This window comes from Elgaria multicarinata, chromosome 1 (genome assembly GCF_023053635.1).
Source record: "Elgaria multicarinata webbii isolate HBS135686 ecotype San Diego chromosome 1, rElgMul1.1.pri, whole genome shotgun sequence".
NCBI lineage: Eukaryota > Metazoa > Chordata > Lepidosauria > Squamata > Anguidae > Elgaria > Elgaria multicarinata.
This window is the reverse complement of record NC_086171.1, coordinates 194,378,514-194,405,733: the sequence shown is the minus strand read 5'-3', so window position 1 is coordinate 194,405,733 and position 27,220 is coordinate 194,378,514. Positions and strand designations below refer to the sequence as shown.

The 27,220-nt window shown below is 44.0% G+C and overlaps 1 protein-coding gene across 1 annotated transcript in view; it reads left to right on the top strand.

Moving 5' to 3' along the window:
• Positions 1–24,644, top strand: part of PTGIS (prostaglandin I2 synthase) — a 49,309-nt gene extending 24,665 nt beyond the window's left edge. Inside the window, exons 5-10 of the mRNA XM_063141429.1 lie at positions 1,816–1,970; positions 4,855–5,036; positions 9,039–9,207; positions 14,682–14,863; positions 18,296–18,447; positions 24,312–24,644. Of these exons, the coding sequence (XP_062997499.1) occupies positions 1,816–1,970; positions 4,855–5,036; positions 9,039–9,207; positions 14,682–14,863; positions 18,296–18,447; positions 24,312–24,459 (988 nt within the window). The 3' untranslated portion in view covers positions 24,460–24,644. The remainder of the gene's footprint in view (positions 1–1,815; positions 1,971–4,854; positions 5,037–9,038; positions 9,208–14,681; positions 14,864–18,295; positions 18,448–24,311) is intronic.
• Positions 24,645–27,220: the final 2,576 nt, after the last annotated feature.

The following is a 27,220-nucleotide window of genomic DNA, read 5'->3' as shown; positions in this document are numbered from 1 at the left end:
CTGGGGAACCGGCCGCATCCTTGCCACTGCCGCCGCTGCCGCCTCCTCCTCCCCACCGGCCTCCTGCTGCTGGGGTAAGAGCCATCCAGGTCGGAGGGCTCGGCCGAGCAGCAGGAGGCCGGTGGGGAGGAGGAGGCGGCAGCGGCGGCAGTGGCAAGGATGCGGCCGGTTCCCCAGCCGCCTCTTCCTCCGTCTCTTCTTTCGCCATCTACACCATCGTTTTGACGGCGCACTGGAGGCGCACGCAAGCTCCTTCAGTACTACGTGTAGATTCCATCTAATTCTATGTATTATATTGCATTTGATGTTGTTCCCTGCCTCAAACCAGAGTCAGGTAATAATAATAATAATAATAATAATAATAATAATAATAATAATAATAATAATATGCAATGGTAGCATTGGCACTCGTGGAAAGTGCTTCTGTTCATGCAAAATGGGATGCTCAATTTTTCCTGATGTCGTCAATAGAGGAGGAGGGTGACCAAAGAGAGGAAGGCCTGGGAAGAATGAAGCGCAGCTCATTCTTGAGTATACCAAGTTGAAACAACCAAAAAGAAATACCGCAACTGCAGTTGCAGTTCCAATACTGAATAGAGTTGCACCTGCCCATCTAGCACCCTCCTGACATATTGGACTTTGGGTTTTGTTAAATCCACTTCTTCTGTGTTTCATGGATTATTAGGTATCTTTCATTACATCTTTCGTTCATTGACAGGATTAGATTTCTAAACCCAGAATTTCATTCTGCTCTCACTGCTGCACATTCCTGCTAATGCGCATTAACAAATGCAGCTCAGCGCATTTGCGCAAGTGCGAATTAGCCTAGTGCAAATTACCGTATTTCTTCAATTCTAAGACGCCATCGATTCTAAGACGCACCCCATTTTTAGAGATGTTTATTTGGGGAAAAAGGGCATCTTAGAATCGAAGAAATACTTCCCTCACCGCCCAGCCAACCTCCTCCCCCCCTCCGCGCTTTCTTCTAATGGTTGTGTCCTTTTCTTTTCTCCCTCTGTGAAAGAAGAAACCGCCATTTGTGCGGGAAGAAGGGGGGCATTGAAACAAAGAGTAAACAATATTTTCAGGCGGGGAGAGAGAGGAGAAGATGCAATTAAGGAGCTAAAATGCTTAACTCTCCAGTCCCGCTCTTTACTTGTCTGTGCACCAGGGGACGACGACACGTGAGTAAGTCCCATGGAAATCGATGGGACTTACGAATAAATTTGACTAACAAAAAACCAGGCGCTTACCCTCCCAGCTCCTCCTCGCTCGCATGGCTCGAGGCTGCTGCAGGAGCTTCCTCTTTTCCTCTTACCATATTGCTTCAATTCTAAGACGCCATCGATTCTAAGACGCACTCCATTTTTAGAGCTGTTTATTTAGGGGAAAAAGTGCGTCTTATAACCGAAGAAATACGGTAGCACAAATCCCACCCAAAAGTCAAAAACTGGTCCACAAGTCCTCATAATCCACGTGACTTTGAAAAAGCCTGTCTACTGTGGAATCCACAGGTCAGATAGATAGAAACCGCAATAGAATTTTGAGGATTTTTATGGATTTTTCTGACATCCCTAGTTGGGCAACATCTCCCACCACCTCCAGCTGATGGAGATGATGGGAGCTGTAGTCCAACACACCGGAAAGGTGGCAGGTTGGCAAAGGTTGGAACAGAGGATGGAAGGACAAGGGTGGATGGTATCATCTGCTGATAGGTGGTAGTGAAAGCCGTGGGATTTAATACATCCGTTCAAGAGGACTGTGATGTTTGTGTTGAAAAGCAATATATAATTGCCCTCTTGTCCCACTTCACAGAGCTGGATACCTGACACTGTATGGGAATGAAAGCAAGAATTATGAAGACGCCGCTGGTCAAGCTAAAGACCAGGCTGACTCTCTGGAAGTATATCAAGGGTTTTATAAGCTGGACCGTCTTTTGATGAAAGCTGCCCGCAACATTTTAAGCGCAGGTTGGTGTTCATAGGTCAAGAAAGATCACTTTTGAAATTCTGGGGCTTGCTAGATTGAAAATAGGCTGTGGGTTAAAATCTCCAAGGACATAATCCTATGCATGTTTAGCAGAAAAAAAGCCCTACAATTCTCAACATGTCCTAGCCAGCCATGCTTGCTGGGGCATGCTGAGAGTTGTAGGACTTTTTCTGTCTAAACTTGCATAGGATTGTGCCTTAAAGGAAGTGAAAAAACAAACACCACCAAGCCTGGAGATTCTTGATATAAGTCACCTCTCAGTCTTTGCTTTGGCTGCTTGTTTGTAGTGTGCTTGTACTTCCCCTATGGATGTAACAGGAGGGGTTGCTGTGTTAGTCTGTTGCAGAAAAAATTACAACAAATCTTGTGGCACTTTAAAGACTAACAGATTCATTATGGTAGGGTGACCATGTAAAAAGGGGGACAGAGCTCCTGTATCTTTAACAGTTGTATAGAAAAGGGAATTTCAGCAGGTGTCATTTGTATACATGCAGCACCTGGTGGAATTCCCTCTTCATCACAACAGAAATCTGCAGGAGCCCTGCCCTCTTTTGTACTTTATACTTGTTGTGATGAAGAGGGAAATTCACCAGGTGTTCTAATACAACTGTTAAAGATACAGAAACCCCATTGTTCTTCTCATGTGGTCACCCTAGCATTATGGCATAAGCTTTTCTGGAGTACAGCATGCTTCTCAACACCAGTTGCTTGGGAACACAAGGAAGAGGGTGCTATTGCCTTCCTGGTCCTGTTTTTGGGCCTCCATGAGCATCTGGCTGGCCTAGATAGCCCTTGGGTCTGATCCAGCACAACTCTGCTTATGTTCTTAGGCACTCCAGATTTGTTTGATTATATCTTCTATCATCCCCAGAAAGCATGCTGGCTGGAGATGATGGAAGTTTTAATCTGATACATCTGGAGGGCTGAAGAAGACTAACTACAGCCTTGCAGTTTAACAACTTAGTGAGAAGAAGGAAATTCTGAGCAGTAGGTGGCACCATTGTGTAACCTTTCAGTTCTGTTTGCCTGTTCAAAATCAAGCAGCCCTGCTTCTCTGTTACAATGTTGCATGCAGAGAAAATAGAATAACTTTATGAGGACCAACCTGAGTTCACAGTGTAAACCTTTCAAGTTGCGCATAATTCTTCCTAAATGCTCAATGTTTACACAGGGGAAGGTGTTTCTGGAGGAAGACATTTTGGTAAGATGTGCCTGTAGTTTGTTTCAGCTTTAAGACTATAAGGTTGCTTAGTAGAACTGCAGCCTTACAAAGAAAAAAATACCTAGGAAGAGGCATGCTGGAATAGAGAAATAAATGGGGAATGCCCCTTGGCAAATGCAAAGACAAGCTGTTATTATAGTCCCATCATGTAACCTCTAAGGTGCAAAAGAGAAGTACAGAAAATCCGATAATCCTTATATCATTAAAACTGGACATTAATTTTAGAACAATGGTCCACAAAGCAAACACTTTCTAAGGGCCAATGGGAGTTTCTCTTGAAATACAAATGGCATTTATTTCATTTCTATACCACCCAATAGCCAAAGCTCTCTGGGCAGTTCACAGAAAATTGAAACCCAATATAATAAAACATAAATTCTTTGACATACAGAAGTTTAAAACAATTTAAAACAGCTATAAACAATTAAAAATAAAATACTAGAACCCGATAAAACAACTGACATTAAAAGCGTCATCATATGGCATCAAATGCCTGACAATGTTGACACAAGGTGGACTCCAGTGGGGGTGCATTCCACAACTGAGGGGCTACCACTGAGAAGGCCCTCACCCTTGTTGTCATCCTCCAAACCACCCTCGGAGGAGAGCCTCAGAGGTTGATTGTAGTGTACAGGCAAACGCAGAAAGGTGATTTTCATTGGGATCTTGTCAGGGAGATGATGAGTTAAATCCTCTCCCCTCCCCACGACAGCCAGACCCATGTTCCCAAGCCTGCTCAGGATTCCCCATAGCTGTTATTTCCATAACAAACATAACGTACATATTGATTGTCATGTCAAGTTTGGCACTAAGGCAGAGAATGTCGCTAGATTCAGCCAAGCCTGGCTCCAGAGAACTTTGTCATAAGAACATAAGAAGAGCTGTACTGGATCAGACCAAGGGTCCATCTAGTCCAGCATTCTGTTCACACAGTGGTCAACCAGCTGTCGACGGGAAACCCAGAAGTAAGACATGAGTGCAACAGCACCCTTCCTCCCATGCTCCCCAGCAACTGGTGTACATAGTCATACTGCCTGTGATACTGAAGGTAGCATAGAGCCATCAGGTGTAGTAGACATTGACAGCCTTCTCCTCCAGGAGTCCACCTCTAAAGCACCACCATTTAGGGTACAGAGACCGCAGGGAGAGGCAGGGTGGGAGAACACTCAGATTGCATCCGTTTCTTCTTTCAGAATCCTGGATCCAGCCCAATGGGCAGTATGCCGTGGCCTGCTCTGCCTCCACTTGTTCCGTTGCTCCCATGGCACCCACCACTTGCACAACAGGAAGTGGCGCTTCCAAAAAATAACCAGCCCCAGAATGGGGCTGGTTAGCAGAACTCCTTCTTGGGAGCTCTGCTGATCTGCACCTTTCTGGAAACAAGGATTTTGGCTTGTTTCCGATTGCTTCAGGAACCATTAGGTTCCCATTGCACTAGAAGAAGGTCCCGAAAGTGCATAGCCAGTATTGGATACTGCCCAATAAATCTAACACAATACAATAAAATAGGATAAAATCTGAGAGTATACCCACCTCATGGGTCGTTGTCATGACAATATGAAAACATGCTGCAATGAACTCCTTGGAACAGGAGCAGAATATTGGAACACTGTCTTTCTATCTCTGGCCTTTCTCTATTGCAGCAGAAAAAGAGACATTTGGCAGCTGCAAGAAAAATCTCTGGAAGTTGCTTTCTGTGAAAAGGATGGGCAGCAGAGCAAACCGAAGCATTTGGCTGGACAGCTATAAACAGCACTTGGTGGACCTAGGAGTGGATGAAGACATGCAGACGAGAGCCATGCTGTTGCAGCTCTGGAGCACTCAGGTAGAAAATGCAATCTCGCATTCTCAGGGAGTACTTTTCTTTGGGGACTCTGACATGGGTGACGTTGAGTGAACTGCTTCTCAGCAGTTTAGGAGCCCCATCACACCGGGGGTTAACACGCTCCCTACCTCTTCTCTGCCCGCATTTTCCGTCTTCAAGTTACTTCCTCTTTCAAAAGAGGAAGTATACAACGAGCTTGAGGCCATTGAGTTGGCTGTTTTAATGGCACTGCTTCTCCTGCACATAGCAGGACAGAGCAGTGATTCTGAATTTAAAAAAACATCAGACTTAATGAGGGTTTTTTTTTGGTTGCACAAGGAAGGCCAGAAGGGGCAGAAGGCATGCAAGAGGCAGACAATGTCATGTGAGGGACCTGAGCAAAATCCATGAGGGCCCAGTAATGAGTGTGCAATAAAACGCTCGTGGGATGGAGCTTTACATCACAAAGGGCTGAAGTTAGGGATACAAACCTTTGTGGCCAACCTCCCAACCACTCCCACACACACTATTTTAAATGCAAGTATAGCGAATCTGAGGCCTGGATATGTGTGTAGGTTCTCTGGTATTTGCTTTAGGAAGAACTGCATTCATTTATTTATTTATTACATGTATATACTGCCCCATAGCCGAAGCTCTCTGGGCGGTTTATAAAAGTCAAAACCACAAAAGACAACATAAAACACAATATAAAATATAATGGCTTAAAACTGTAATGTAAAAGTACAACCAGAGTAAGACTTAGCAGCAGTGCAGAGATTTAAAATGTAATAGCAGATTTAAAACATCAGAGAGCTAAAAACTGGAATGTTAAAAGTGCTTGGAAAAATAAAAAGCACCTGGCACTGGAAAGAGCACAACATAGGCGCCAGGCTCCCCAGGGAGCTCCTTGCATAACTAGGGTGCCACAGCAGAAAACGCCCTTTTCCTGGTAGCCACATTATTTATTACATTTATTTATTTAGTTACTTATTACATTTTTATGCCGCCCAATAGCCGAAGCTCTCTGGGCAGTTCACAGAAATTAAAACCATAATAAAACAACCAACAGTCTAAAAACACAAATACAAAACACAGTATAAAAATATATCCCGCCTTTTTTCCTCCAAGGGACCCAAGGCAGCGTACATAATCCTCCTCCTCTCCATGTTATCCTCACGACAACAACCCTGTGAGGTAGGCTGAGCTGAGAGTCTTTGCCTGGCCCAAAGTCACCCAGTCAGTTTCCATGGCCAAGTGAGGACTAGAACCCGGATCTCCCAACTCCCAGTCCAGCACCTTAGCCACTACACCACACATGGCTCACTTCCTTTGGCAGAGGCCCCCAGAGAAGGAGGTTCTGTTTCTCAACCATTATGTGCACATATGCTGACAGTCACATGGAGGAAATATCCCACTTTCACTAGTGAATCTGCCCCAGATGACATTTCACTCTTCTGTTACCCTGCATTACAAAGCAGCTTGTGCGGTAGAACCAAGAGTTTTCTGGAATGCAGCCTCCAAGGAGGCAGAAGACACTTTATTCCACCCCCTCCCCACCCCATTCCAAAGCATGAATAAACCCATTTGCTCACGACATGAATAATGAAAGCCTGTATGCACTTTGGCCTCCCCTATTTAAACGCCATCATTTTAATTAAAAGAGCAACCACCCTTCTTGAAAAGTTGAGTGGAATAAACTTGCATTTCCCCCCTTCTGAAAACACACACACACAAAAACCTCAGCATGAATTATTCATAGCCTGCACTCCTTTCCGTTGGATGTAATGTACTGTCAATGCACTTGCTATCAACAGTGATGCTGTATTACATTTCACTTAATCATCACAATTTTTTAAAAGAATGGCACGGAAAAGTACACGATGCCGACCCATCAAGCATGTCTTTTACCCTTGATTTGGCGTGGAGTGTGTTTCCCAGATTTGAAAATAGCTCTGTCACCCTGGGTGCAGTGGGTGGGCATGAATTACCTCTGCAGAGGTTTCCCATTCCCATGATTAGGGCACGTTGAGTTGTCACCCAGAACCAACTGTCCATGTGGCATTGTTGGATACTTGGGTGGGCACAGATGGACACCAGTTCTCCAAAACCACATCCAGAAAGCAGTGTCAGAGAAGCCAGTGGAGGCTGGTGGCTCCTATGTCAGTGGGGCAGTGAATTCACTCTGGGTTTCAGTCAGAACCAGCCAAAATTCTAAAGGAGTGATCCAAAGTGTGGCAAGCTCAGTGGAGGCTGGTGGCTCCAATTTCAGAAGAGCTGTGAATCTTCTCAGAACTCTAACGGAGCTATCCAAGGGGCTAAGCCCACAAATAGCCATTTTGGCAAGAGTAGAGGTGTAAAGGGCCCCTTTTATTTAACCTGAAGTCAAAGGGTTAACATGTAGCAGAGTGAGATGGGAAGGGCTTGCTGGGATGTTTGGTCTGTCCTTTTCCTGTCTCCTCCCCTCCACTTCCTTCTTCTTCCTGCTGAAAGCAGAGCTGACCAGGAAGCTGTTTTGCAGCCATCTTGACTTGAGATGTAACCTTGCTATACCTCCAGTAAAGTTTGTTCCTAATCCAAGAATTGTTCCTAATTGTCTTCACCCATGGCTACTCACCGGGAGCTGATTTATACTACAGTTCAGGTATTGTCTGAGGGAGGAGAAAGGCTGCAGGCACTACTCTGACACCACGGCCTTTGTTTCCAGCAATTGCAATTGGATGGGCTTTCCTGAACGTGCTTAGGAGTCACCACATAATTGGAATCCCGAAATTTTTCAGGTTCCCAACAGCAGGGAGGATTCCAAGTAGGGGTGAGCACGGACCCCCCGCTCCGCCCCGCGGGCCGATCCGAAAATTTCGGATCGGCCCGCTCCGCTCCACGCCGCTCCGCCCATACCCCGCTCCTCTTCACCGTGGAGCTCCGGCTCCGAATCGGAGCTCCGCAGTGGAGGGGAGTGGTGCCAGGTAAGGCCGGGAGAGGAGGGCGGGAGGTTTACTGGGCCCTGCCACCATCGCCGCCCGTGCGGTGACAGCGGCAGAGCCCAGTAAGGGACCAAGGGGGAGGGGGGCCTTACCTGCCTCCGTCCGCGGTCCGTGGGCGTCTTCAATTGAGCCCGCGGTTCAACCAGGAAGTCTGGGCCGCAAGCGCCCCCGACTTCCTGGTTGAACCGCGGGCTCAATTGAAGACGCCCACGGACCGCGGACGGAGGCAAGTAAGGGAGAGGAGGGCGGGGGGGGGGTGTTACCGGGCCCTGCCGCTGTCACCGCATGGGCGACAGCGACAGCGGCAGGGCCCAGTAAACCCCACTTACCTTTCCGGCGCAGCTCAGGATCGAGGCAAAGGATCCGCCTTCACCTCGATCCTCTTCGCCATGCTCCGCCGGGCCCCCAATCCTCTTCGCCTCCGCCTTAAGGGCAGGCAAAGCCCCCCGCTCCGCTTCTAATTCACCGGTCCGATTAGAAGTGGAGCACATCCCTAATTCCAAGCATGTTCAGTTGAATGCACCAAGATTTCCCCTTCAGGCCTTCCACTCAACGCATGAAGGTCTGAGGCTGCAGCTAGCAGCAATGGGAAGCCGTGTTAGCCTTTGTGGCTCTGCCACCCACCACCCAATGCACTCTGAGAATGTATGGAGTGGGATGAGTAATGTCTCCTCCATTCCAAGCAATGATGCCTCTACTGTACCACATCTGAATCTTTGGGAGTGGGGGAATTATAGACTGTTTCGAGGCTATGCTTTTATTTTTCTCCTGCAGGTTTTGGTTTGGATGCATGTCTAAATTCATAGTGCATGACTAATTTCCTTCTGCTTTTGCCCAACCCTTCAAGATCCGTTCTGCTGTTTATTTACTGAGCGGTCAGCAGTGACTTTTCATGTTGTGCATGGGAAAGGTGCTGTTTTCTAATGAAAATGATATTTACATGGGCATGTGTGTTGCTTCCATGTGACGTAGTGGATATCTTACATATACATGTGGCAATAAAAGAGAGGGAAAGACTGATTTGTTGTTGTTTTATTTTTAGAGTAACGCAGGGCCTGCAGTTTTTTGGCTCCTCCTGTTTCTTTTGAAATACCCTTCAGCCATGGCAGCAGTTCAAGGTGAAATGGAAAAGATTTTGAAAAGGAGACACCAAAAAACTGGACCAATGGATTGGATCAGCCAAGAGGTTTTGGACAGCACACCCATTTTTGGTCAGTACTCTCTCCTTCAGAGCCAGCTTCGGGCTATTTGGTATTTTCCGTGAAAGAGTTAAATATCTCATACCACCACTGGACCCTGGAGCACTTCTTTATCCATCCCAGCTGCCCCTTTGGCACCTAGACACGCAGATCTGAGACAACCAGATTCTCCATCAGCCTCCCATTTCTGTGCTCATAGCTGCTGTTTCCATCTATCACCATCATGGAACTAGCTATCTCCATGTCCAGTTTCTCCTTCTTTGTGAGCTTGTGTATGTGATCATGTGGGGAAAGTAAGTGGCCTGTGCATGGGTGTTCAGCAAAGCTCAAGAAAAAACCGCAAAGACAAGGAGTAATTCCTTCTTTCCTATATGGTCTCTGCTCATATACATCTGCCCAGATCATGAGATCATCTTCAGTGGTCCTTCTCTGGGTGCCTCTGTCGAAGGAAGTGAGGTGGAAGGCCTTTTCTGCTGTGGCACCCCAGTTGTGGAATGAGCTTCCCAGAGAAGTTTGCCTGGTACTTCTATTCTGCCAGATGAAAGCCTTTTTATTTTCCCAGGCATTTTAGCTTTTCAGCTCCTGTTTTAAATCTGGTACTGCATTTTTAGTCTTTGTACTGCTGCTAGGTTCTGTTTGATTAATATTATTTTATTTTGAACTCTAGCTTTAAACGTTTATACTTTAATACTGCATTTTAACCATTAAATTTAGATTTAATGGTTTTCATTGTTGTGAACCACCCAAAGAGCTTCTGCTACTGGGCAGTATTGAAATATAATAAATAAATAAATAAATAAATAAATGCCTTTGCCTTAGGAACTGGCATATAGATTGTATACTTTGGGGACAGCTTTAAATGTAACAGAATACCCACAGGGAAAGTACTCCTGTATAAGAAATACTGTGTAACTCATACATGACTACGGCATGTTCAAGCATTCCACCTGTATACGTGTCCTGTATCAGCTAGCTGGGAACCCACAAGAAGCTGAACAAAATTTATGATGGTGATGATGATCATAATTTACATTTCTATTCCATCCAAGAGCCAGAGCTGTCTGCATGGATCACAAAACAAAACTGAAAACCATAAAAGATAATAACATGATCAAATATAATGTAAAAACCTTAAGTTTAAAGCAGAATATTTTATTTATTTATTTATTTATTACATTTCTAAACCACCCGACAGCTGAAACAGAGTAAAAGCCAGCAGAAGTACAAAGATCAAAAAATGCATAAACACATTTTATTTTTTTAAAAAAATTGAGGGATTAAAAAGCCTGGAAAAATGAAAAGGTCATCACCTGCCATCAAAAATACCTCAACATAGATGCCAGGCGGACCTTTCTGAGGAGGACACTACCACCTCTTTGGTAGCCTTTAGTAGCCTCCACCTAATTTGGTGGAGGTGTCTGGAGAAAGGAGATTTGTAACAGGTGATCTTGAATAGGAAAACATCAGAAGCTGGTGTTAATGTTAGGCTTCCCAGGACCTTGGATAGCTCCAAGAGATAGAAGATCAGCATCCCTCAACCTGGTGTCCTCCAGTTGTGTTGGACTACAATTGCATGCTGGCTGGCTGATGCTGGGAGTCACATCCAGAACATCTGGAGGGCATCAGGTTGGAGAAGGCTGGGACAGATGTATTACTTCAACAACGCATAGATCCCAAATGAGCTCTTAAGTCATGGTGCAGATTATCTGTGTCTCCCAGCAAAACCTTAATGTGAAAATCTGCACTCCAGCATTACTGGACGTCCTACTGGTGTATCCTCTGGTGTATCTCTCAGCAAGGCGACCAGAAGGGCTTGGGGTGAGCTCTGCAGTGGAGGCATCTGAGACTGCTTCACCGGCAGAACGGGATATCAAAGTTTGCAACTGAGGGTGACACATGGAGTATTACTCATTACTAAGTCCCTGAAGTAGACTCCTGCTGACACAAATCTGTACAGGCCTCTTCTATCCGGGAATCAATATCTGAAGTGTAAGTGAGTTGTTTGGCCCTTAATGCCTCTAACGCTTTTTGCCCAAATTGCTCCGTAATGCAAAGCTAAGATGCTGTTTATCTTCTCCTGCAATATTTATGCCAATGGGTAATTACTGTTAATGTGGGCTGGAAAGATAGAAGCAAAGTATTTATGAATTAGACTGCCCAATGGAGGAACCCAACAGGAGCTGATATAATCATTACAAACAAGTTACATGAGCTTTGCCCCCCTCCCAGAAGTTTTTAAAGAGGGTTCTTTCTTGTTGGCTGCATGATCCACCCAATCAGGGAGCATGTAGCCAGCATGATGACATAGTGTCACATACCCAATCATATTTAACTACAGCTATGCACCTGCCTTCACTTTGAATGAAAAATGGGCAATAACTCGACAAAATATGATGGGGTGTTGTTGTTGTTTTGTCATATTTTGCCCCCTAAACTATCACAGCCTCCCCCATTCCATTTCAGTCCTTCAAAAGAAATGTTTGCAAAATGTAGTGGGGGAACCCATAGGCCATGGTGACCTTTTCACTGGAGGATTTCTTAGGCACAACCGTTATTTTAAGTCATTACATCTAGTTCCAAACAATACAACTCCTACATTAACACAAAGGCTTCCTTGCCATCAATCAGGTCTCGTTAAAGAAAATGCTCATTAGCTGAGTTCAGAACTGCTATTAAAACGGGGCTGATTTGTCCCAGCAGTGACACATTTTCACACTATTCTTCCTGCTAAAGATCAGCATATGCCTTGCAAGGACCTTTTATGGATGCTAGAAGAGATGGCCAATAAACCTGTTAAAACCAAGAGAATTCTTGTGAAGGCTAAGACTGTTAGTCCCAAGTGCAACTGCTTGAAAGTAAGACACTCTCTTGACAAGCAGATTGCCGCATGGTAAATATGTTCCCAGACTAGACTGGAAGTGAAGGGATCACATAACTGAATGTCCTCATCCATGAAAGAAAAAAAAATGCTGGCACATAGAAACCTAGTTTATCAAGGAACAATAAACTATGTACTGCTTTTGTCCCTGGTTGACAGCTGGTTGGCCACTGTGTTAACCGAGTGCTGGACTAGATGGACCCTTGGTCTGATCAAGCATGGCACTTCTTACATTCTTATGATTCTAACTAGCTTTCTCCCTGCAATCTGATTTTCTGCACCCTTCACGGCCCACTTCAAGAAGGATGCAGACAAGCTGGAAGGGGTTCAGAGGAGGGCAATGAGGATGATCAAGGATCTGGAAACAAAGCCCTATGAGGAAAGACTGAAACAACTGGGCATGTTTAGCCTGGAGAAGAGGAGATTGAGGGGAGACATGATAGCACTCTTCAAATACTTGAAAGGTTGTCCCACAGAGGAGGGCCAGGATCTCTTCTCGATCCTCCCAGAGTGCAGGACACAGAATAACGGGCTCAAGTTACAGGAAGCCAGATTCTGGCTGGATATCAGGAAAAACTTCCTGACGACAATCGAACCAGTTACCTAGGAAGGTTGTGGGCTCTCCCACACTAGAGGCATTCAATAGGCAGCTGGACAGCCATCTGTCAGGTGTGCTTTAGGGTGGATTCCTGCATCGAGAAGGGGATTGGACATGATGGCCTTATAGGACCCTTCCAACTCTACTATTTTGTGAGTCTATGAGTAAGGATTAAAAAACAACATTACGTGGGGGAGCATTCAGTCATTCAACACTTCCCCACCTGCAGGCTCTGCTAGTACAGACTGGGAACAACTTGACCTAGGGATAAGCTGTTTCTCTAAAAAGCTTCTAAATTCTAATGAAATTAGTAGAATGTTCCCATGTGAGTGCATTTAAGCATAGTGGTGTAAGAGTCATTTCCCAAGCTATACAAAGCAGAACAAGACCTCAGAAGTATTTGACTTCTGAAAAGAGGCTCTGATGTTCTCGCTCTCTCCCTAGACACCTTTATTTTCTCATAGCATTTTAGATTCCACTTATTTACAGTTTTGCAATTAGTTATGAACTTTCTCCAAACTGGTGCCCTCCTGATGTTTTGGACTATCACTTCCACACTTGGCCATTCTGGCTGGGGCTGATGGGAGATAAAGTCCAAAATATCTGTAGGGCACCGTGTCGGGAAAGTTCATGTAATGGCTTCCCTAAAACTTTCCATGGGTATGTATTGGGTTGTCGTCGTCGTTTTACTTTGATGGAAAACCACATATTGTCTGGATCCTACATGCTTAAGAAACTGCTTCCCAATTTCATTTCTGATACAGATCCAGTAAGTTAAAGCACATGGGATTTGTGTTCCTTTTTCCTTGTTTCTGTTGTATTGTAGGAAAAAGTGAGAAATGGGGCTCCCAGAATACCCTCCAGATAAAGTTGGACTACAGTTCCTAGCATTCCTGCCTGTCACCCAGGCTGGCTGGAGCCAAAGTCCAAAATAACTGTTTGGCACCAAGTTAGGGAAAGCTCCTCTAGGCCTTAGCTAGACCTAAGGTTTATCTGGGGATCATCGCGGGGTCATCCCTGTTCATGTAAATGACACAGGGGATCTCGGGAGCAGGCAGGGACTACCCCGGCATGATCCCGGGATAAACCTTAGCTCTAGCTAAGGCCCTAGAGCAGCCTTCCTCAACCTGGGGCGCTCCAGATGTGTTGGACTGCATCTCCCAGAATGCTCCAGCCAGGTTGAGGAAGGCTGCCCTAGAGCAACAGCAGAGAAATAGTGACTCGAGAATCACTCCTATTTCCTGTTTTTTTTTTTTGTAATGGAGAAAGTGAGAGCAGCTTCATACTTTATGCTGCCTTTGCCACATCAGTGTTACAGTTTTCCCACAGCAACTGTGCGAGGAAAGAATCACAGGCATGTGTTCTTAAACACCTGTGTACACAACCGGTGTACACAAACTGGGAAACCCCAGCCCAGTCAAGGCTCATTCATGTACAATGATCTATTCATGTCATTTTCCCCTACCTTTCCTCTATGGACCTCAGGATGCTAAACATTTTTATCCCCATCCATTTTTTTTCATCACAACAACCCTGTGAAGTAGGTTGCTCAGTGAGCTCCATGCCTGAGCAGGGAATTGTGCCCAGGTCTCCCTGCTCCAAGCCTTTACAGTCTCACCATTACACCTCAGCGGCTTTCTCACCTGGGCTTGTAAACACCCACCTCTTGTTCACATTTTGGTTGTGCAGCAGGAAAGCACCAGTGTAGCCACGATTGGCCTCTGGAAAATATAATTTAGGAACTTTCCTCAGAGCCCGAAGAAAGGACCAGAGTTCTTTTTTGCTTTTGCTTTGCTGCTGGTTCAGTTTCACAGGGAATGGTAGAAGATCTTGCATTTTCTAAAGGTTTTTTTTTATAAGGCACTCCATGGTGCAATTTTATGAAGTAGTTGTATTGCTGGAAATGAAGCCCTCCTCTTCTTTGTGCATCGATGTAAAGGCAGCCAGTCATGCCTTTCCCTTGCATTTGGATGCAATAATTGTCTCCCTTTGGTTCTCCTGTTCCTACAGACAGCGTATTGAATGAAACACTGCGTTTGACAGCGGCTCCTTTTATCAGCCGAGAAGTCCTTCAAGACATGTCCTTGAAACTGGCAGAGGGCAACGAGTACCACTTGAGAAAGGGAGACAGGCTTTGCCTCTTTCCATTCGTAAGCCCTCAAATGGACCCCGAAATCTACGAGGAGCCAGAGGTAATGCAGGGCCATCCTGAATCGTGCGATCATTTCCTCGGCAGCTTCCTTTTGCTTGATGGTTTAGCTAAACCCACTGAGTTGGGGATCGTGATAGTGCAGATAATGTCCACAAATGTATGTAAAATTTCATACTTTTTTGCAAAAGGTGTTTTCAAATTCTGAACAAATATAATTTTTTTTAACTTAAGACTGGAAAAAATGAGAAACTAAGAGCAACAGAAATGGACAGATTTGGCTGTCCCAGCATTGCCTATTGTGGATATTAGATCTGCTGAATCACCTTGAGAAATCCTCCCTCCCCCTATTCAAAGAGGATGTACTGTGTTCATCAATATCCATCTGTTTCACTTGGGGATGCCTGTTGACAAAGCACTCTTGGGACAGCTCCCAAAAATGTTCCTGCGAGCAAAATTTTAATGGACCTATACAGCCATTTAAACATTACAGATCAGATCTAAATTTGCTGAGAAGCCATTAATGTCTATGTCCGAATCACAGAAAGCTCGTTCACACTTCACTTGAGTTCTCTGCACTTGATTAGTCTGCATTTGGGGAGCGGCTGCTGAGCGGGTGAACTGATTCCACTGAAAAACACTTTGTTGGATGAAACAAAAGATCTGTTGTGATGTTAGATCTGTGATGGTCCATTCGAACCACCACTCCCTGGACTGGATCTCAGGAGCTCCCTCTGGATTTATATATAAGTCCTTGAAACAGAATTATGTCAGCTAGCTTTCCCCAACTTGTTACCCTCTTGAAGTCTTGGACTGCAACTCCCATCACCCCCAGTCAGCATGGCTGTGGCAATGGCCATCCTGGCTGGGAATGACAGAATTGCAGCCCAACACATCCAAAGGGGATCAAATTGGGAAGAGAATAGCTGTTGACGATTGTCACTGAAGACTGGTATGGATTTATGATGATGAGTGGAATTCCTAGTTGCTTGTTGCTGTGACAACATAAGGCTGTTTAAAATATGCGTTTTCCCCTCCTCTGAGTTCCTAACCTGCTTCCCCCACCCCATTAATTTTCTCTTTTATTAACAGAGAATCAAACTGAGATCTCTTTCACTTACAAACAGCTTCCCAGGGACCATTATGGGAGAAATGATGCTAATATTATAACAGCTCTAATTAAATTATTGTTTGTAAGGTTACATGATGCCCACCTGTGTCCCAATAACCAAGTAAATTCTTCTGTTCTATTCTGGGATCCCCCCAAAAATGTTTTAAAACATGTTTGTTTGTTTTAAAGAAAAAGTGCTCAGTAAAGCCTTTACTGCTTGTTTAACCTGGAGTGGGGGAAGCTCTCTGAAAAAGGTTAGGAAAAAGGAAGATTTGTACCTATCAATTAAATGCTCCTCTTTTAGACGTGAAGCTTTCACATAGCTGTGATTAGAAAGCATGCATGTATCCAGTCCCAAACCAGCTTTATCTCAAGCCCTTGTTAAAGGACCCAGATGTACACTCTGAATGAGCGAAGGGAGCAGTCATGGGATGTACAGCTAAAGCACCCTAGAAATGATATGGTGCCGCGGTCCCAGTAGAATCAAGGGTACATTCTGAAGTGTTTTTCATAGAATCATAGAATCATAGAATAGCAGAGTTGGAAGGGGCCTACAAGGCCATCGAGTCCAACCCCCTGCTCAATGCAGGAATCCACCCTAAAGCATCCCTGACAGATGGTTGTCCAGCTGCCTCTTGAAGGCCTCTAGTGTGGGAGAGCCCACAACCTCCCTAGGTAACTGATTCCACCGTTGCACTGCTCTGACAGTCAGGAAGTTTTTCCTGATGTCCAGCTGGAATCTGGCTTCCTTTAACTTGAGCCCGTTATTCCGTGTCCTGACCTCTGGGAGGATCAAGAAGAGATCCTGGCCCTCCTCTGTGTGACAACCTTTTAAGTATTTGAAGAGTGCTATCATGTCTCCCCTCAATCTTCTCTTCTCCAGGCTAAACATGCCCAGTTCTTTCAGTCTCTCTTCATAGGGCTTTGTTTCTAGACCTCTGATCATCCTGGTTGCCCTCTTCTGAACACGCTCCAGCTTGTCTGCGTCCTTCTTGAATTGTGGAGCCCAGAACTGGACACAATACTCTAGATGAGGCCTAACCAGGGCCGAATAGAGAGGAACCAGTACCTCACGTGATTTGGAAGCTATACTTCTATTAATGCAGCCCAAAATAGCATTTGCCTTTCTTGCAACCATATCGCACTGTTGGCTCATATTCAGCTTGCGATCTACAACAATTCCAAGATCTTTCTCGTTTGTAGTATTGCTGAGCCAAGTGTCCCCTATCTTGTAACTGTGCATTTGGTTTCTATTCCCTAAATGTAGAACTTGGCATTTATCCCTATTAAATTTCATTCTGTTGTTTTCAGCCCAGCACTCCAGCCTATCAAGATCACTTTGAAGTTTGTTCAACTTCTAGGGTATTAGCTATCCCACCCAATTTGGTGTCATCTGCAAAGTTTTTCCTCTCCCCACATATCACATCACCCCCACCCACCTCACTCTTGAGCAAAAGAGACTTACAATGAATAATGGAGGTTGGTGACTGTCAGTGGGGCAGTGAATGTGCTCCGGGTTGCATTCAGAACTCATTCCAGGGCCCATATCCACCAACTGCCCTGAGGGAAGAGCCTCAGGGATGGATGGATTTTCCCAGCAACAGTCAATATTGTTTGTGATTTTATTATGTCTATATCATTTGTAAGCTGCTTTGGTTGCTTTTGTATCCTGAAAGGTTGCATATAAATAATTGCAATAAACAAATAAATGAAACAAATCCAGGACAAGTGAGTAAACATTACGAGTTGTTTCCAGATTTATAGTAGATTTATGCTTAGAACGGACCCATTGAAATCAATGGCCCTGTTCATACCTTAAACCATGGCTTTAACCATGGTGGTTAAGCCAGAAAGCCAGGCCATGTTCAGGAGACATCTTAAACCATGGCTTTATTCACCATGGTTAAAGCCATGGTTTAAGGTGTCTTCTGAACACAGCCTGGCTTTCTGGCTTAACCACCATGGTTAAAGCCGTGGTTTAAGGTGTCTTCTGAATGGGGCCATTGTGACTTAAGTGAGACAAACTTAAGCCCCATTGATTTCAATGGGTCTGTTTGAAGTGTGACTAAGGCCGGATCTACACTACTGCTTTAAAGCGCTTTATAACAGTTATAAAGCGCTTTAACTGCTTTAAAGCGCTATAAAACTGTTATAAAGCACTTTAAAGCAATAGTGTAGATCCAGCCTAAGATTGAATCCAACTCTATAACTTGTTATATGGTTATCTTTTCTTTCTTTACTCTCCCACCCCCAAAATCCAAATGGACTCCTGCATAACTTAAAATCTTGCACCCTGCATTTTAAATACTTGATAGCTTATGTTAAATGAAACATTTGTCTCACTCCAAGCTTCTTGCTTTTCAGAAATTCAAGTATGACCGGTTCCTCAATGCTGATGGCACTGAAAAAACGGACTTCTATAAAGGAGGGAAAAAGCTCAAGTATTACACCATGCCGTGGGGAGCGGGACTAAATGTCTGCATTGGGAAGTTCCTCGCAGTCAATAGCATCAAGCAGTGAGTGAATATATTAACATGGATTCAGTGGCCATCTCTGACTATAATATTGGTCGTAAGAGGCCAGTGTTGTCTTGTGTGTAGAAATCAAACCTCTCAGATGAAAGAGAAAAAAGTGTTAATCCAACTCAGTTTCAGTTGCTTATTTATTTATTTATTACATTTTTATACCGCCCAATAGCCGAAGCTCTCTGGGCAGTTCACAAAAATTAAAACCATAATAAAACAACTAACAGGTTAAAAACATAAATACAAAATACAGTATAAAAAGCACAACCAGGATAAAACCACGCAGCAAAATTGATATAAGATTAAAATACAGAGTTAGAACAGTAGAATTTAAATTTAAGTTAAAATTAAGTATTAAAATACTGAAATAATAAAAAAGTCTTCAGCTGGCGATGAAAAGAGTACAGTGTAGGTGCCAGTCGGACCTCTCTGGGGAGCTCATTCCACAGCCAGGGTGCCACAGCGGAGAAAGCCCTCCTCCTAGTAGCCACCTGCCTCACTTCCTTTGGCAGGGGTTTCTCAATATGATCCAAACCCTAAGCAACATCTGACCCATCAAGCAGTATTATAGTGGAGGCGGGGCTCACAGGGCTGAAACACTGGGATGTTTTGATTCAGCACCTTGGATAGCTCCTTTAGAGTTCTGGCTGGTTCTGACTAAAACCCAGAATGGATACACAGCCCCATGGAAATTAGGGCCACTAGCTTCCACTGCTCTTAGCTTAGCTGAGGAGGAAAGATGGATTTCCCTAGCAATAGTATATTGTCCCTATTGCAATGAAAAGTATGTTGGGGTGGGATGGTCTTGAATGGGCAATTAAGACATAGGAAGATAGGGAGCTGCCTTATACTGGGCTGGTTTGCATGACATGCTGGACTCACCGTGGGTTAATTAACCCATGATGAGCTGTGGCTTGTGACAGACATGCACCCTACCATTATGAATATGAAGACTCCAATGGGTTTGTGGCATGGTGTGCAAACCCACCCACTATTAGTTATTTGAGGGTTAAATAATCCTCACATAATCCTGCTACAAACCCTACTACAAACCAAGGGTTATGTGAGGGTTGTTTAACCCTCGAAGAACCCACAGTGGGCAGGTTTGGATAACACACTGCAACCCCATTGCAAGTTGCATATTTATAATGGCGACCACACATGCCCTGCACATGCCACAGCTCAACATGGGTTAAATAACCCACAGTGAGCCTTGTAACGAATGTCAGGGTCCACCTGTCGTCCCTGCAAGGTAGGCTCCTGGACCAAATGTTCTGGACTCTCAGGCAACCCGCCTCCCTAGCCCCTGTCCACAACCGGGATGAGCCAGACGTTCCAAGAATAAAGCACAAACACACATTAGGGACCAAAGCAAGTTTATTAACACCACTAAGACTAACATGTAAGGTCTTGGTCAGTAAAAGGTAAGCGAAGGGGGAAAGGGGAGGTTGGGGAAGGGAGTGTGGAAAAAGAAATGAGAGACGAAGCTGAGGGAAGGAAACTAGCAATTACACCAATAAAACCATCAGTTATTCCACCACCCAGCCGTAGCGGCTGCTGACCTTGTCCACAATACCCCAACACTTAAAACATAAGAAAAACCTAACTAACTCCAAGCAGTCCCCCCGACTGCCTGGACCTGATCTTCCCCTGACACGCGTGTCCTCCAGCAAAGAAGATGGAGGCCCTCCAGCACTAAACACTTTTATCCCTTTTCGGCCCCCTGGCCCCATGATCCATCCCAACCGACCGATGTCCTTCCTGGGCTCCTGGCGACCCCTCCCAACAGGAGCGAGACCCACATGCTTTCCCACAGCTGAAACGAGTTGACTTCTAAGCACTTCTAACCATTTCCCCAATTTACAAAAATGCCTTCACCACTGTCATTTTTCAAGATACACACATGTAACTGGGCACCATGATAGCTTCCACACAGGACCTTATGCATGCTGAGCTTTGAAGCTATCATGGTACCCAGTTGCATGTGTGTGTCTTGAAAAACGACGGGAATAATGAAGTTTTGTAAATGGGGGAAACTTTAAAAATTCCCTAAAAATCGGGATGATCCGATCCGATTTGCTTCAAAATTGGCGTGACTAAGGATCTATTTAGAAGCTATCATGGTACCCAGTTACATGTGTGTATCTTGAAAAATAAAGAGGTTATAGGCATTTTCTTCTCCAATTTCCATTGGAAATTGGAAAAAAAAATCAGATTTCTGAATCTCACCTTGAATCTAGGTCCAAGGCAGATCCGGCCTGATTCAAAAGGTCTAGATCTGGCTCCGAAGCAGATCGGGCGGTCCGTGCACAGCCCTACTGGAAATGCAGCGCAGCCTTCAGACCAGTCCCAACCATTTAGAAAACTTAGGATGCAATCCTATGCACCTTTGGACAGGGAAAAAGCCCCAGCATTCCCCAGCCATCCATGTCACATGCAGATTTACCCAGCAGTGATGGTGATGGTCTTCTTCCAGTTGGTATAATAAACAAATGCTAAAGGGCGCACAGCTGTTCAAGGAATATTATAATGAGTAACAACCCATAACAAAAGTAATTGTACAAAATAAGCAGAAAATGGTGAATGGAACAATTCTATACACAGAGCATATGTGTTACACATACATAAAGTACAAATAAACTGTAATTTTTACAGATGGAAAGATTACTGAACATTTTCAGTGTACCCTTACTCCCACGGCATTGCTCGTTAATGGCGTTGAGTCTTAACAGAAAAAGTTTTGGGTCTTATTTGATGCTATTTAAAAACAACTATGTAACTTCAAATTGGATTTCATTTGTATTATGTATATGTTTTCAGTCTTTACAGATAATGATTTTGTTTTTCGGGTGGCTGTAAAAATACTTTGCTTGGCTTAAAGACCTTATCTGGCTTGTACAGAACTTGTGTTCAATTTATGTTCACACCTTTGCCCATCTGTAAAAATCACTCTATATTTGTACTTTATGTACTATATGTGTAACACATATACTCATTACTTTTATTATGGGTTGTCACTCATCAGAATATTCCTTGAACAGTTGTGCGCCCTTTAGCATTTGTTTGTTATTCCTACTCAACTGGTGCCCTTTTTTGGTCATTCTGCTCTTCCAATTGGTGCCATTAGCCACCATTTTAATTTCCCAATGTTGTGTCTAGGGATTTCTAAGAACCCAACCTGCAGAATCCACTGCGGAGTCCGCAAACTTCCAGATTATTATTTTTTTACTTTCCCAAAATTCACACAAATTCATTCGCAGGAAAATACGTATGTTTCTGCTGAGATATATGCCCTGATGGAAAATACGCGCAAGGAAAAGTCAAATGGAATGGGGGACAATACATGAAATGTTACATACAAACCTAAATTATGTAAATTCTTGCAAACTCCCTTATGGAATTATTTGCGCATTTTTTCTCATGATGGAAAAAAGGAATCCATCTGTGAGTGGACACTTGAATGAACGGCACTGCACAATCTACCAAACACACGCCGGATGAGTTTCACAAAATCTGGAAATCCTTAGTCACGTTTCTCAAGGAGACCATGAGAAGTGTAAATAACAGTTCTCTGGGTGCCCTGCAATATGCATCAATACCAAAATTAGTGGTAGTGGGTCTAGGGCAGGTGTCAGCAGTGGGCCTGAGCATGCTACATGGGACACCAGACACAGCAATCTGTATTCATCCAGGGTTTGGGTTCATTCAGTGGTTCTAGGTTTCTAAGGCAAAATTGGCACTTGGCATTGGTTGCCATTTGGATGCTTTGGTGTTCATTTGGAATTTGCTTCTGATGCACCACTTTTCAGCTCATGGCCACAATCCTGCACAGAACTGCATAAATACATGCTTCATCCATTGGAATAAGTGAGCTCGCTGACTTCAACGGAAAAGAAGAATGCATAGGATTGAACTGCTAGACTGCAGTTCCCATTAGAATTGAGTGACAGACTCTCCCATAAAGACCCATTAGCTTGACAAGAGACCTGCTCCAGGTGCAGACGAAAAGTGCTAGAACCAGCTTGTTGATATGGGTCAACATCGCTGCCAGCATTTTTGGATTCTCCTTGGGGATGTGGAAACAGTCTTGATGAGTGCCATCAAGCTGAGCTGAATGTAGTCCACCAGTAATGTCTATTATTAAGCCATTGTAGATGGCAGCTTGGTAGGGTGGCCAGATGCAAAAGAGGACACTCTTCCTTCACCTTTAACAACAGTAGAGAAGAGGGAATTTCAGCAGGTATAACTTTGTCGAGCAATTCCCTATTCAGCACTGCTTTTAAAAGTCCAGGAGCCCTGGCTGCTTTGGTTTCTGGCCACCCCACTACTACAGATGAATTAAGTCAGCAGTGGGTAGAAGCTGGATCAGGTAGTAGAGGCTGGTGGCTCTGAATTTGGTGGGGCTCTGAATCTATTCTGGGGTTTCCGTCAGAACCAGGTGGAACACTAAAGGACCTATCCAAAGTGCTGAACCCTATCCCCTTTAGAGTTCTGTCTGGTTTGGACTGAAACACAGAATGGACTCACAGCCCCACCAAAATCGGACTCACCAGCTTTCACTTGGATCAGGATTTGCTGATAGATCTCTTGATGATTGGCAGTCCTTCAGCAAGGCTTTCTTTACTTTCTAACAATAGTGATAACAAAATCAGTCCCCCTCCCCCTTTAAATTATACTGTTAAAATGAAGAAAGCTTGGGGGAACCTGGAATGAAAAGAATATGAGTTCAACTCTGTGCTGATACTCAGCAGATGCTCAGAGGCACCATGTTCTTTCATTCTAAATATATGGCATTAGCAACTGGTTCCAGTTGGTGGATTTTAGGGTTCTAATAAAACACAAAGTCAATCCTGCAAGCATGAAGTCTGCCCTCCCCTGAATTAGGTCATATAAGCTGGAAGTCTACGCAAACCAAATGGATTTGACTCTCGGGTTCTCCTTTAAAAATGGATTTTTATTGACGGGCTTGTTTGGCTAAAGTCAGTTCTGATCAAGTGTCACTGAAAATAAGTTAGCTCTGACTCTTAAATGCTATTGCTTTCCATGACACTTAAATATGCATGGGATCACAGCCTATCTAAGAGTAAGGCCATAGCTAGACAGGGCTTTATCCCGGGGTGATCCCCGGGATCATCCATGTGAGTTCACATGACGCACAGAGGATCCTGGGATCAGGGAGGGATGATCCCTCCCTTGCCCTGGGATCTCGCCTTCTCCTTCAAGCCTGGTTTTTCCGCGGTCCCGGGCTGAGCCCAAGACCACAGAAAGTGTGGCCAGGCGTCACCGTGAGGAGCCGGGAACTATGTCCATCGGGGTTGGGGTGGAAGAAGTGGGGAAAATATTTTTTAAAAAAAATCCCTACAATTGAGCACATGAGCGCTCATGTGCATCTTCTGTTGTCGTTTAAAAAAGAAAATGGTGGCTGCGACGTCCTCTCCTTCTGAGGCCATTGCGCGCCACATGTAAACAGAGGGGGACCTCGTGATAAACGCATCGCGAGATCCTCACCCCTCCGTTGCACAATAATAGGTAGGTCTAGCTGAGGCCTAAGTCCCTTCTGAGTAAACCTGCAGAGGGTTGTACTGCTGGGCTGCAATTTCCATTAGAACAAGACCCACAGAATAAGATAGAACTTTCTTCTATGGTAAACGTGCACAGGATCACAAGTGACTTTAGCAGGATGGGGGCCAATCATGGAAACTGGCATCCTACACAGCCCGAATTTGTATTTGTTTAAGTATTTCCGTCTATTTTATATTCAACCTCTGTATATGTGCTTGAATCAGGTAGGTATTAAAGTACCCCAATTAAGCAGCATCCTAGGTCCTGCTGACCTGATTCTTTTATCATTTCAGGTGTGTTTTCCTCCTCTTAAGCTCTTTTGATTTGGAGCTAAAAGATCCCAAGGCAAAGATCCCTGGTTTTGACAAGGAAAGATATGGCTTTGGAATGGTGCAGCCAGAAAAGGACGTCATAGTTCGATATAAATTGAAAGACCAGTAAAATGGTTCCTCTCTCCTCCCAACCAAGTTATTCTGGCTACTTCTTTGTGATCTGCAAGAAAACAGCTCTTCATTCATTTCAGCAGAGCGTTATTTTGACATGAGATTGCCAAGAGTTTATTTACATTATAGCCAGAAGGAAGCTATTTTAAATTGCTGTCTGCAATCTGATCATATGTAAAGGCTCGCTATATGGGTTTGGCAATTTACACCAAACTACTGCAAGCCAGTTCACATGTTATGTTGGCAATTCCTGGGTTGCTTGAGTCTGAAAAAAATCATAAACTGACATAATTCATTTGTGAGCCTGGAAAAATCATAACTGGCTCATAATTCATTTGAGAGTCTGGAAAAATCATAAACTGACTTAGACTTCATTTGTGAGTCTGGAAAAATCATAAACTGACGTAGAATTCATTTGTGAGTCTGGAAAAATAATAAACTGACTTCGAATTCATTTGTGAGTATGGAAAAATCATAAACTAGCTTATAATTCATAATTGACTCCACCTTTGCTGTCTTGCTTTCTGCTCCACCACTCAGATTTCTTACCAGCCACCACTGCTGTTTCTGCTTTCAATTAACAACCCAAGAATGCCCCCCTTCCTGGGTTGTTTTGTTACATGCAAACCCAGAAACTCTAGGTTGTTTATGGATTGATCATTGAAAGCGGAAACAGTGAGCATGCAGGAGACAGTGTGCTCACCACTTCACTCATCCGCATCAATTCCTATATTAAGCAAACCAGGAATTGCCACCATGATGTGCAAACCCGGTCAGTCTTTTTAGACGCATATAGTGGGGTGAATGGAAAATCGCAAATATCATGCCACGTGGAGGCACAATGAGTAAACAGGGAAATACGTCAGGTTGGCTAGCTGCTGTTAGCTTACAGTTTTATATGTAGGTTCTTCCCAGAAGGACCCAATGGCTATAAATCATGTAAGGCTGGTTCAGACAGCACACCAGGGAATTACTGAAGGTAGTGTGGTCTACCTAAGAGATGGTTGTGCACCAATTGTTTTGCAAAGTTTTGGGCGTCTTGCTTTGTACTGCTTTTTTTCTGGTCCTTCCATTTGATCACTAAGGTTACAATTCTGTGCCTGCTGACTTCAGAGCAGGGGTGCAGAACCTCAGGTAAAGAGGTCAAACCCAGCCCTTCGGGGGTCTCAAACTGGCTCTCTGGGGTTCTCCAGGAGGCCACACCCTTTTCCCCCCTTATTGGTGATTTCCTGGGTTTTCTGTAGTCTCCCCCCTCCGCATTTTAAAAAGTTTAAATGCCGCTCCTAAACAGGCAGCTAACCTGGCAGTAACTAAATCATGGACTAAAACGTGAAAGTGCAAGTTTGTTTTTTCTTCCAGAAAGCTCGCATGTTTAAATTGCAAATTCATAAAGTATGCATTGTGCAAACATGATCACAAGTTTGGAATAGGCAAACTTTCCCCCCAAACTGCTCCTGCTCACGTTCAGGGTTTTGAACAAGAACATTTGAGTTAAAAGTACTTAAAAACTATATTTTTGTACATTCCTATCTAAAAACAGCATTATAAGCAAATATAGGACAAAATGGCAAGAAACATTTCTAAGCAGATGTAGGCAGAAGGGGACCTAAGGCCAGTATTTGATGATTTTGCTAATTAATAGATAAATGAAACCTGACCTGACCAGCCTCACTTTAGTAAGATGTTCGGCACAATTGAGCTACTGTAGATATTACTTCTTTTCCTTAAGGTTTTAAAATGACAGTTAATTATAAGCCAAGATGTACAACTTGTGGCCCTCCAGATGTTTTGGCCTACAACTCCCATCAGCCCTAGCCAGTGTAGGCAATGGCAAAGGATGATGGGAGTTGTAGGCCAAAACCTCTAGAGGGCCACAAGTTGCTCCCCCCACATCACTATAAGCTACACAATAGTAATGAACAGTAGCCTCCTGTGACTTGCAAATTAGCTCTTAGCTTTAATGCACCTGAGCCAAATTTTATGCTCAGTGATTTGGGATTTGGATCTTTAAAAAAAAAAAAAAGCACAATTTTTTCATTACAGAAAGTGCACTAAAAGAAAAATGTGATGTGTATTTCACAATTCAGTGAAAGCTCAAAACGCAAGAAGCTGCAGAAATGGAGAGGCAGTGTGGTGTATTGGTTAGAATAGATCTGGAACAGTCTGCTTGTGTGGGGGGTAGGGGCATGGGTTGCCTCGCCCCATTGCTGCTGACTTTTAGTTAGGCCATTCCAGTGAATTCTTATAGAGGACCCTCTTCAAATAGTTTTTATGCTGCTAATGCCTTTTAGACTTATTTAGATGGTTCCTGTGGTTTTCTTGATATTTTTATTCCTTTTATTATTGTGTATTTTTATTGTACATATGTCCTGAATATTTTATAGAAAGGCTAGATAAAAATCTCAAAAATAAACAATAAAAAATTCAATACCCCGAGTTCAAAATTCAATTTCCTGAGAATCTGAGCTTTCATTCTTTTAATGAGCCATGTTTCCAGCCCTTACAGCTGCAAATATAAACTTTTTTTTAAAAAAAAAAGGTTTGCTTGCGCTCTCAAGGGAGCTCAATGGATTTATCTTGGCCAGGAGGCTGTATCTTTGGTGTCTCACAGAGCTTGGCTATCAGGAGAGTAAAATAAGGAAAGCCCCAAAATTCTGTGAGTTTCTTAATATACTTAGTGCATTCTGGTTGCAGAATCTAGTTGTTCTTCCTGGCACAGAATTTAGATCATTTTAGGGCAGGGAACATGTGGACCTGAT